This window comes from Copadichromis virginalis, linkage group LG3, assembly GCF_057382275.1.
Source record: "Copadichromis virginalis isolate Kocher_CV1m ecotype Utaka linkage group LG3, C_Virginalis_male_GT1.1, whole genome shotgun sequence".
NCBI lineage: Eukaryota > Metazoa > Chordata > Actinopteri > Cichliformes > Cichlidae > Copadichromis > Copadichromis virginalis.
In genome coordinates, this window is record NC_140620.1 from 18,892,676 (window position 1) to 18,904,876 (window position 12,201).

The 12,201-nt window shown below is 41.0% G+C and overlaps 2 protein-coding genes across 2 annotated transcripts in view; one reads left to right on the forward strand and one right to left on the reverse strand.

The window, feature by feature from the left end:
* Positions 1-12,201, reverse strand: part of LOC146713211 (V-set domain-containing T-cell activation inhibitor 1-like) — a 169,935-nt gene that overhangs the window by 18,556 nt on the left and 139,178 nt on the right. The window lies entirely within an intron of this gene.
* On the forward strand, positions 3,362-10,032 carry LOC146713215 (hepatitis A virus cellular receptor 2 homolog). The gene is made up of 5 exons (XM_085452464.1): positions 3,362-3,420; positions 4,055-4,111; positions 7,936-8,016; positions 9,193-9,549; positions 9,769-10,032. The coding sequence occupies exons 3-5, from the start codon at positions 7,947-7,949 to the stop codon at positions 9,954-9,956; spliced, it is 615 nt and encodes a 204-aa protein (XP_085308590.1). The 5' UTR covers positions 3,362-3,420; positions 4,055-4,111; positions 7,936-7,946; the 3' UTR covers positions 9,957-10,032.

Below are 12,201 nucleotides of genomic sequence, written 5' to 3' on the forward strand. Positions count from 1 at the left end.
CAAACTATGCTCATAAAGCACGCTGTCACATGCTTTCAATTTTATATAAACCCTCCTACAAAGCATGAATGTTAACAGTAAATGTGCACGACAAACAAATAGAAGCACTCAGAAACCATCTAGATAACTTTTATGTCAAAGGTCATGGAACATAAAATCATTGTGCATCATCTTATAATAAAAACATTTAAAAAGTTTGCTGACTTTATGCAAAAAATAAGGTTTCAAATTCTCCTGCAGATTGAAAATCAAATCAACCTTATGCAAAAGTTCAATAAGGAAGATCTGTAGTTACACATCTGTCTGCTTTCCAGGTGTTGGCACTGCTTTTCAAAATGGTGATAATGTGACAGACATCACATCTTCTTAAGAAATCACACACAGAAACAATGAAGGGCAGAAGGTTTGATCATCTTAAAGAACTGAAATAAACTGAATAAAGAGGGCGAGCTGTTAAAGGAGTCCTCTGCGGTTTCTATATTCCAGCTGTGGCCACAGCTGTTTAACCTCTGCATCCTCTATCAGCTGTCCTCCAGATGCATTTTAGGACCTGAGACATACTTCCAGCTTCCAGATATGTAAAGTACATCCTTACCAGAAGCTCGGGTCTCAGAAGGAAACTTACAGTCTGTTTGTTCTACTGTAACATTAAAGGTCAAAGGTCACATGAAAACTGTCATGCATTGGGAAAACTAATGCTCCACTGCTGCCATCTGCTGGTTGCTATCATGAAGTGACTGATCTTCCCATTTACACACAGTGCATATATTCGGCGGCCACTTTATTAGGTATACCTTGCTAGATGGATGGATGGATTGTTGTCACGTTCAAGAAATTACATTAGTTACATGGCACTTTATCCTGCAGGAATCAGCCTCAGCCGACACTGTGGTTATAAAGTGATGCACACAGTCAGTTAGAATACTTCAAGCAGGCTGTGGTGTTTAAACAATCCTCAGTATGGGGTCCAAAGTGTGCCATTAAAATATCCCCCACTACACCACCAGCACTCTGTTACTTCTCCCTTCTGCAGAAGCAACAGGATCATGCTTCTGCAAAACTCCTCTGTGATCTGTGTTGTAACTCTGAACTTATCCATATGATCCTGTTTCTGATTGAATTCTCTAAAAAGTTAAATTTTCAACAGATTCTGGTTTATGTGAGTCATCTTCTTCCTTTTTGGAGCAGAATGTCAGGGATATAAAAAATGTTCTCAACTTCACTGAATCCACTTCATCATGTCTGCATGCCAATCGGTAGTGATTTGACACACACGCACAATGACTGATCAATGGTCATGAGAATTTGCACAATTATGATGAAGAAAAAGACCTCCCTGCCCATTGTTCCTTCAGTGATTCTAGTTTCAGTCATTATGCAAATGTACTGTTTATGTACTGTTTATAAGATTTGGGGAAACCTGCAGTCAGCTGAGACTGAAGAAGTCACTTGGATGAGTGACAAAACGTTTCTCCCACTGAAAACACCACGTCCAGATGAACAGAATCAACTTAATTATAGAAGTTTGTTTTTACAGTACTCACAGAGAACAGTTACAGCAGCAAACATGTTGCTGCAAACACCAAAATGTCTACAAATAATTTATTACAGATTTGTAATAAGATTTTCTTCAACTTTATTTAGTAGCTGAATTTTGTTTAACCCTTTTTTATTTATGGATTTTTACTGACTTTTACTGACTGACTTTACTGACTCAAGGAATTAAGCTTAAAGTTTAAATTTGAGAGGACTGTGGTGAAAAAACAAACAAACAAACAAAAACAAACCATCGTTCACTGTAAAGGTCGCCAGAGTTTAAAGAACTGTATGGATTCTGTAAATCTCACAGTTAAAGCCTGCTTGCTGTGTTTCCTGGGTTTCTGAGCAAAGATGAGAAACCTGCAGTCTGTCCTCTCACTTTCATTCAGGAAGAGCAGAGCAGAGCCAGGAAGAGGAGCTGAGGAAGGCAGGAAGAAGGAGCTTGGCTGAGAACAAGGACTATGTTCAGGTGTGAGCACTACAGCTGCAGCACAGCTGTGGACTCCACCCTGATCATTGTTTGAGTGAGTGAATTTTCTCTGTTTAGTTTGATATTTAAACATGTTTGAGTGATTTGTTGCCTCTGATTGGCAGCTGAAAACTATGTGAAAATTACTGCATATTTGATAGTGGATCCTTCTTTAGCCAGGTTTGTCACACAGTTTCTTCTTATTCAGCATTTAAACAGACAGATCTGTGTCTACAGTTTGAAACAACCTCACACTGAAAAAATGTGAAATGTGGAGCACTGCTTTCAAATGAAAAGCCTCATATTTTTACATGTTACGTTATTATTATTATGTGTTTGATCTGGGGTCAGCTGGTACTAGAAATTGGCGATATATATGATTGAATTGAATCGAATTGAATGTATCCTCCCCCAACCTCAGACTTCTGTCATAAACATGTTATAAACATCAATACTAACTTGTACTGGTACCAAGGAGGCTCAGGCATGTCTGTACGTGTCCTGTGGTTAGGTTTAGGCATTCATTTTTAAATGTCAAAGTTAGGGCAAGTGGCTAGGGAATGCATTATGTCAATGAGATGTCCCCACGAAGATAGCAAGACCCGCCGTGTGTGTGTGTGCATGTCTGTGTGCATGTGTTTTTTCTCTTGCTTCATGAGAAGCTTGCAGAGTTTTGCAAGAGTGGCATGCAGTTTCCATGGTGACATTAATGTTTACTTGAATGCTTACGTCAGTTTTGTCTTTTGACCGAAAGACACAAGAGGGGGATTCCTGTAGCAGAGGCTATGTGTGAGTGTGTGTGTGTGTGTGTGTGGTGTGTTCTCCTCAAGCCCTGCAGCTGTTAAGATGCCCAGTTCACAAGAAATGTAACACCCTTTGTAAGTCTTTACAGTCCTTTCTAATTACATCTTTGAGTACAAACAGATTTGTTGTTTTATCTGCACATTTATTAATTATGACTCACTAAAACAGAGATCTCTCTCTGGCCACATATTCAAAAAACCTGCTAAGCACTTTTGCATGGAGGATGGAAACAATAACTCACAAAAAACACCATTAAAAAATTAATTCAGATTTTTTTTTGTGATGTACTAAATCTTCTTTAATGTCGTTTTAAAAAGGAAATAAGTGAAATGATTCAAAATCAAATTTGGGATCATATTTTTTTTATCTTTGCAATGAAAATTTCTTTACTCCTTCTGTCTTTGCAGTTTACTTTCATTTTACTGGTTCTGCTGAGTCACTGGCCATTCCAGCAGAAACCTGTCATAAAGTCTCTGGTTCCTTTTTGCTGTGTGCGTCTTGTTCCTGCCCATCACTTGTTATTTATCCTTGTAAAGAATAAGAAGTGACACTGGAGCGACACAGAGCCCTTATCCTCACAGTGCAGCGGTGGATTCAGCCTGTTTAAGGTAACTAACAATGCTAATGCTGTCAGACACTGAGGCCTGTTGCATGCACACACAGTGTTCGAGCAATGGCTGCAGCCCACAGCCTTTAAAATAGTGATTAAAATCCTGTCTGTAAGCAAAGTGTCATCAGACACTAAACTTTCAAACACTTGAGATTAAACTGAGCTGACAGCGAATCGTTCCTTGTATTACTGCACAAGGGGAAGACTGGAGATGACAATAATGATTTAATGAATTTTGTTTTCATTACACGAGTGCACACTTTCATTCTGAATGTAAAGTAAATGACCTGTGTAGTTTTAGGAAATTGTATCAGACCAGCACACAACAAACATGACAACAAATGAGAAGAATTTAGAAGCTCACAAGTTTTTCTTTCTTAAAGAACAGGCTCTGCTAATACTAGTGTGTGTCTGTGTGTGTTTTTGTGGGTTGTCTGTTCACATGTCTTAACTAGATTATTTCCCATTTAAAGAAACAAACAAAAGAACAACATGCATTAAATTATTTCATTGACCCATAGTTCTCACTTTGCAAAGGCAGTCTGATTAAAGTGTTTGTTTACATGTGAACAACGTTAAAATACGTCTGTTAACAGTTATGTTTTTACAATCTCAACCTGATCACCATCCAGCAGGAGGATCAGTGAGTCCTGAGGCTGTGCTACCAACCAGGATTTCATCTGATCCAGGTAACTTCAGGGTCTCTGTACTGCTGGGGTAAATCACCACGGTAACTTAATCAGATTGGAGATCAACAATACTGTAGTTTAGCTTTTTCTCTCACGCTGCTGATTTTGTATAAAATACACAACATGTATTTTAACTTTACTTACTCAGTAAACCCTGGTTAAACTTAACAAACTGAGCTTTGTGTGACTGCTTATTCTGAACAACAGTGTTGGGGTAAGATACTCTGGGTGTGCTGAACTCACTACAGACTTTACCTCAGATGTGTAACTTCTGACTCATAAATATGTGTTTCAATCTATGCAGTGTTTCAAAATTCAAATCAATTTGACCACAAGCAAAACCATTGTACTGATTTCTAAGTAATTTACACACAATTTACTGTCTGTTTCACAAGTCTGATCCTCATTTTGCTTCCTGTGAGCACACATGTCTAAAAATATGTGTACTATTTTTAACTGCCCAAGACGCAGAGATCTATGGGGCGCTGTTTGTAAAGTGAGATATGCTGAAATTAACTGAAAATGTTTTCCACATTTAGCTCAAAAACCTACAAAAAATGTTTTTTTTAGTCATTTTTACAACATTTAGTAAAGTATTTGTAACTTTTCATATTTAAAACACAATTTTAAATGTGAAATCTAAATATTAAATTTTAAATCTAAATGTTAAACGTGGTCAGGTTGTGTCTGCTCTCCCCGTCACTTGTCACCACCATGAGCTGCTTCACTTCTTGCCTACAAGCATGTCCAGTGATTTAGCTGCATAGATAACATAGCTTCACAGCTGACCTTGGCATCATCCACCAGAAGGGGAGTCCTGCCATACTCAGATTCATACCCTGGCCTGGGAGACTAGGTCTCGTCAGATAGGGAGAAGCCAAGGTTCGCTCCACAAGAGGGGCATAATCTCCGCTAACCAATGGGACCTCGTCACTCTGGTTAGAGTGGGAGAAATTAAGGCCAGTGGAGGAAACGCATAAAGCAGAGCATGTGGCCAATTGTGAGCTAATGCATCTACCTCTAGCAGAGCCTCCTGGTCCCTCGGGGAGAAATACAGTGGACACTGAGCGTTCTCCATTGAGGCAAACAGGTTGACCTGTGACTGGCCAAAGCGGGTCCAGATTTGGGTCACCACATGTGGGTGCAGGGTCCAGTCCCCGTACTGCGGTTCCCCTTGGACATTAAGTCTGCTCTCAAGTTCAGAGCTCCTGGAATGTGAATATCGCTCAATGACAACAGAGTGATGCTGCCTGCTCCACATGATCAGTCTGCGAGCCAGCATGTGCAAAGGAAGGGACCGTATCCCGCTCTGTCTGTTGATGTACGCCACAACAGTGGTGTTGTCTGTTCTGATCAGAACATGGCAGTTTCTTTAATGGGAAGAAAGTGTCTCAGTACTAGAAATGCTACTAGCAATTCTAGCCAGTTTATGTGAGCACCCCCAGTTGCCGCTGTGGCACCCCAGCCCGTGAGACTCGCGTGCGTGGTCACCACCTTTCTGGCTGTGACAGCCCCCAGTGACACCCCCTGAGTGAGAAATCTGGGATTTCTCCAACAGTGGAGTGAACTGTTTCTCCAACAGTGGAGTGCCACAGCACAGTCTGCTGTGACTCTGATATGGCGGTGAATATGGTGCTTTCGATTCAGTCTCAGTGATGCTACCCATGGCTGAAACTCCCTCATATGCAGTCTGCCAAGTGGAATGACCGCTAGTGAAGACGCCATTAATCCCAGCATCTGCAGAAGTCTTCTGAATGGGAGATATCTTCCCACCTGAAAAATGCCGGCATGTGTGCATTTTTTAAATTCTGTCCACAGAGAGAGTCACTCTGTACAAGGTGGAGTTTAGAGTTATTCCTATGAAAGAGACGGTCCCAAAAAAGCCAGCGGGGTCAATGCTTTCATCCAGAATGCCAGTTCAACCATCTTGCCCTCTCCTGTAGGACAATGATGCTGAGAGCTCTGCCCGCCGCTTGTACTGCTGCTCTAGTGAGGTGGAGACACTGGTCCGTAACGACGGCCAGCTCTTCCCACGGCTTGCTAGCATCCGAGTTTGCAGCAGTCTGGTCCTGGAGCTCCGCCAAGTAGGCTAGCAGGAGCGAAGGGGCGAAGGGATGGACCAGATGACATGGAAAGTTTCTAGTTTGGGTGGAGATGAGATGCAACCAGATTCTCCACTGTGGGAATTTGGTAGATGCCCTTCTCTTTCATTCCAGCGCAGTCAAACGCCGCTGCTCCCTGCACGGGGTTGGGTGACGAAACCCCGTCACATGCTGCTGCTTTGCCCAGCAGCATGTGACCTCGTCCACGCATTCAGGGAAAAGCGGTAGTACCTGCTTAGTAGTGCGCTGTGCTTTGGGGAGCCTTTTACCCTCGTATCGTGATGTGGAGTTCTCCATTGTCACAGTGGGCCATGGGATTGCCAGCTTTTCAGCTGCCCATTTTGCAACATCAAATAACTCTATGCCGCGGGACTATGTGCCGGGGTTATCACAGTCGGGCCCTTGTGTCGCAGAATTCCAAACAGAGGGGGCAAAGAAAACGTTGTCATCCTCGTCTGAGATGAGATGTTCCGACGCTCCCTCAGAGGTTTCCCTGAGTAGCTCGTCATGAACCTGAATGGAATCCGATAACATAGCTTCGCAGCTGATCTCGGCATCGTCCACCAGTGGGAGGACAATATCCATCTCATCCCCACAGCTGGTGCCTGGTGTGGCTGACTCAGGGTGCCTCATTGGTGGGCTGATTTGAGATAGCTTTGGGTCCTTCTTTGACAGGCTAGCCTGACGGGCTAACCTTCAGCAAAGGCTTTTTAGGGTGTGTTCACATGAACCCAGTGTGGAAATAGCCACTTGGGCGTGTTGCAGCCCGAGGCACATCACACAAGCGTCATGTGTATCTGAACCTGAGATTTTGCAACTGCAGGGGCAAATTCTGGGCAGCGGTTTGCAGTCTGCCATATTAAGGAAGTTTGGTGTAGCTAGCTTGGAATGGCTGGACAGCTGACGCTGATCTTTTTTCTTCTCTCGGTTGGGTAGCTATGGTGAGCTAGTATGACCTAGCTGACCTAGAGCGTTCCCCATAGTGAGACACCGAAACGAGTGTTTGAAAGAGAACGGACCCTCCGATGTTTTCAGCCAAATCGCTGGATGTGCAGAAGTGAAGCAGCTCATGACGGTGAGAAGTGACCATCAGGGGAGAGCAGACACAATCTGACCACTACCAGCACACTTTTGCACCGGGGGATTTAGTAAAGCTTTTATTTTGGTATTTCCGTTGATCCGTACAATAAATTTTCATGTTAGCTAAATATTTAGTTTCCTGTAACATTTACATTTAATATTTAAATTTAAATATGACATTTAGATTTAAGATTTAGATTTAACATTTAACATTTAGATTTAACATTTAAAATTGTGTTTTAAATATGAAATGTTGTAAAAACTGCCCCGAAAAAATGTTTTTGTAGGGCTTTCAGTTAAATGTGGAAAAATGTTGCCGTTAATTTCAGGATGTTTCACTTTACAAACGGTGCCCCATAGAGATCACGTCACATGCCCACATTTATGCTACTGTTAGCACTTTGTGCTCTCATCTAACATGTGATATCCTGTCATATCAGGTAATTCCTTCACACATTTGCTGAACATAAACATTTTGGAGGGTAAATAATCACTATTCACTGTTAGACATACACATTTGTAAATCTTAGTTTATGTTTGTGGATCATATCAGAAGCTTTGGTAACATAAACATCTTGTGTATTTTCAGTCGACTCAGCTTCTCTTTTAAACTATGTAACACTCTGAATTTGGGATCTGCAGGACAACCTGAGATGGATACTTGCAAATCTGTGATATTCTGCTGGATTCTGCTCGTCTGCTTTTCACCGGCTGAATATGCAGGTGAGACCAGCAGGTATCACTGTGTCTACTACTGGGAACTGAATTGCTTTCATTGTCACTTATATATATACAATTTAGATTATTAAATTCAAAATAATTAAAAAGCTCATTTACACCATGTTCCCCCCTTATAGCACTTTTTGGTCTGCTGATAGAAGGAGGGACAGAGGGAAGTACTGAATAGTTGTTGGTGAGCAGGAATATTTCATGGGATGTTGACATAGCAACTTTTCCCGTATTTATCTCACACACATATTATGTGAGAATTGTAAAGAATGACCAAGAGGTAACAAAAATAGTACCAATAATCTTGATAATGATGATAATAAAGACAGGTTTGTGCGTATGTGCTGTTGGGCCAATGAGACTCACTGATGAGATAAAGTTAAATTGTGATTTTTTTTTTGTGACATTTACTTATTTAAAGTGTAATAACTTATTTTCAAATCGTCTTTAATACATGTAAGTTCCTACAGCTGTGCTTGATGCAGGAGTAGCAATAAGTCAAAGAAGCTGTCCACCTTTATAGTACCCCGACTTACAAAATTAATACGTTCCTGGGGGTCTTTCGTATGTCGAAGCACCCATCGCGCCTTTTGAATGAACTATAGGCTAATTGCTAACGGCAACAACAATACGTCGTTCAAGTGGAACAGCAAAGCCAAGGGGTTGTCACATGATTCTGAAGGCACTTACAGTCATTTTATAATGACTGTAAGTACATTTATCTTTTTCCACACACTCACAGCTCCAGCAGACTGTGAATGCTAGTTGTTGATATAGATATAGATATATAGATATAGATTTGTTATTCCCAGAAGTTTGCAGCTCTAATGTGGATAAAATTCCCCTCAGGTGAAAATAGTGGACACATATTAGCATTAAGGACGTGTCTTAAATGTAATTAATCAGTTTGTATAGTTATGGTAAGCAACTCTCTGCCTACACTCTTATAAATGTGATTAAAGTGAATTATTTTTGGCTCTAATTAGTAAACACAGAGTGAGTCTGCTGCTCGAAAAGAGCAGTGAGGGAACTGTGGCTCAGGTTTAAGGTTCAACCATCATCAACCAGAGCACAGTAGTCTCTGATCATCTTCCTGATTGGCTGCTGTACCAGTCAAGAGTTTAAACTTTGACCTTTAACCTCTCTGCTCTGTGTTGTTTCCTCTTTCAGACCAGAAGACGATCACAGCTGAGTCTGGACAGAACGTCACTCTGACATGTCGAGCTCCAAACAACAACATCATTGTTGTTCTAGAGTGGAGCAGAGCTGATCTGGAGCCAGATTATGTCCTCCTGTACCGGGATGAGCAGTTTGTTCCAGACAACCAGCATCCTTCTTTTAAGAACCGGGTGGATCTGCAGGACAGACAGATGAAGGATGGAGACGTGTCTTTGATTCTGAAGAATGTGACGACTGCTGATAGTGGAACATATGAGTGTCGTGTCTTCGTGAGAGGAGCAAACCACAGGAAGAGAGCTCATCTGAAGACTAAGCCAATCACCACCATCAGGTTAAATGTTTCTCCAGGTGAGTGGTGAAAAGAGGTGAAGCTGCTTCCTGGTTGTTGATGTTTGTTTCTAAAGATGTTGTTGATGAGACTTTGTAGAAAGCAGCTGGTCTGAGTGATGTGATCAGAGTGCAGTAGATAATGTCTGACAGCAGTTTGAAGAGGAAATGGATTCTGTTCTGTTCTTCACTCATCACCTACCTGACAGCTGACACCTCACACCTGTTTCTCACCTGCAGGTCAGACAGGAGGACACACAGAGGATGGAGGGAAGGAGGATGGATCTGTTGGACTGATAGTCAGTCTGTCTATTTGCGCTGTGCTTCTTGTTGCTGCTGTTGTTGGTTTTTTGATCTACAGAAAACATAAACAACAACAGAATAAGGATTCCTACCAGCCTCCTCGAGCTGAACAGCAGCCTGTTTGAAATGTGTCAGAGCTTCTTTTTTTCCTCATCTGAGTCTCTTGCTTCTCTTCCAGCTTCTCCAAGGTGACACTGAGCATTCAGGTTATAATAATAGTTTTAATAATCAGAATCAGAATCGTGTTTATTGGCCAAGTATGCAGACACATACAAGGAATTTGGTTCTGGTAGATGGTGGCTCTCAAGCACAGCAATGTAAATCACACACACACACACACACACACACGCACGCACGCACACACACACACACACACTATGTGCGTCTATATATACACTACACATGCATACACATACATACACAAAGCTGTGTAAACCAACTATAAATAACTCATCTAAACTTATATACATAAAATACAGAAATGAAATGAGGTGGAATGAATACTACAGAATGTACATAATAAACAGAAACAAGAAAAGTGCGAGAGAGCGCAGTACCGAGGCTGCCATCCACGGCGCCATCTTGAATGACCAATAATAATAGTTTTTAAGAAGTAGAAAACTGTCCCAAAGTTAAAGTTGAGCCTTTAGCTCCTCACTCGCTCATCGACCTTCATGAACACCAGCTGAAGTCTTCATAAGTAGTTTAGTTTATCAGACTAAACTTGTCTTTATACTGTGAGCTGTAGCTGCTACTTCCTGCTCTCGACCTCCTGCTGAGCTAATATCAAACTACCTGCTGCTTCACTTTAAACACATAAAACACTCATGTTTATATCGCAGAAGCTTCTAATGTTTATTATATTTAGCTTTAAGCACTGCACACTTTTTTACTTTATTATTGCACACTGTATGTAATATATTTATTTCTATGAGCAGGAATCTTGTTTCGTTTTCTTTCTGTAACAATAAATCTGTTTTCATCAGAAACTTTCTGACCTGTTGACTCATTTCATGCAGTTTTCAGGGATTTTCTGTTTATAATGTTTTTTTTTAATAAAAGAGCCTTCAGATGGTTGTTGTTTTCTGGTGCTTCATGAATAATCTTGAACTGAAGCTGAATAATTTGAGCTGGACTCAAACAAACCTCACTGAGCAGATGTGTAAACTGGATCTAACTCCACTTTCTCTGGTTGGTTAACCAGCAGCTGCTTATCACAGGATTGGCTCAGCTGCTCCAGCCTGATGACCGTGACTCTCTGAGCAGCACAACAGGACTTTACAGTGTTTCCTGTTTCCTTTGAACACTCATCAAAGTGTGGTTGTATGAGGGTAACATCATGAGGAGAACAAACAGAATATAAACCAGTGTGTTTACAGTGAATATGTCAGGTCTGAGCTGCTGTGTGGACCAGTTAGAGAGCAGCAGCTGGAAACAGTCGTCTGAAAACAGATTTATCATCTAAAAGAAGAGCAGCGTCTTTTACTGTAAGCTTCTCTTTAGTGACGATGTCATCCATAACTAATGTCTCTGCAGGATCACTGTCTGCACGGTAAAACGCAAAATGCAGGCAAAATAAATCACATATGGATTTTTTTTACTATTCAAAGAGAACATTTACAGCATAAAAACATCAGGTTGTTGCTGCAGATAACAAAACGTCTACAAATAATTTATTATAATTGATAAAGAACAGATTTGTTGAAACTTTAGTAGCTGAACTGGGAAAGAATGTTGATCCCTTTTGTAATTCAGGGATTTAAAACAATGATTTCCTGACTCTGTCTGTCTGAAATGTAACACTAGTTACATTTCATGCAAAAACTGTTAGGTCAAAGTGGAAGGCAAGGACTGTACAAACATGGCTTGTGCTTGGCCTGACTCATAGAATTAAGCTTAGAGTTTGAATGTGAGAGGACTGTTGTGAAAAAAACAACAACAATTCACTCTAAAGGTCGCCCAGCAAAACATGATAACAACATAATGACTTGTGATCATTTGTCAAGGTTTTCAGAGTTTAAAGGACAGTCTGGATTCTGTTAATCTGACAGTTACAGCCTGCAGTGGATTTGATTTGTTTGGATTTTGGATCTGAGCAAAGATGAGAAAACTGCAGTCTGTCCTCGTGGAGTTTCTTACTTTGATTCAATGAGAAGAGCAGAGCCAGGAAGGAAGAGCCTGGCTTAGAACAAGGACTATGTTCAGGTCTGAACTACACTACAGTAGTGATGGTAAATTTGATTCTTTTTACTGAATCGAGTTTTAATGAGTCACTCACCAAAGTGAATCGGGTTTTTGAGTCATTTGATTCACTGAGTCAGTTGACCAGAGAGTTAAAAAAAAAAGTACATTTTCACTCAAACTTAATTT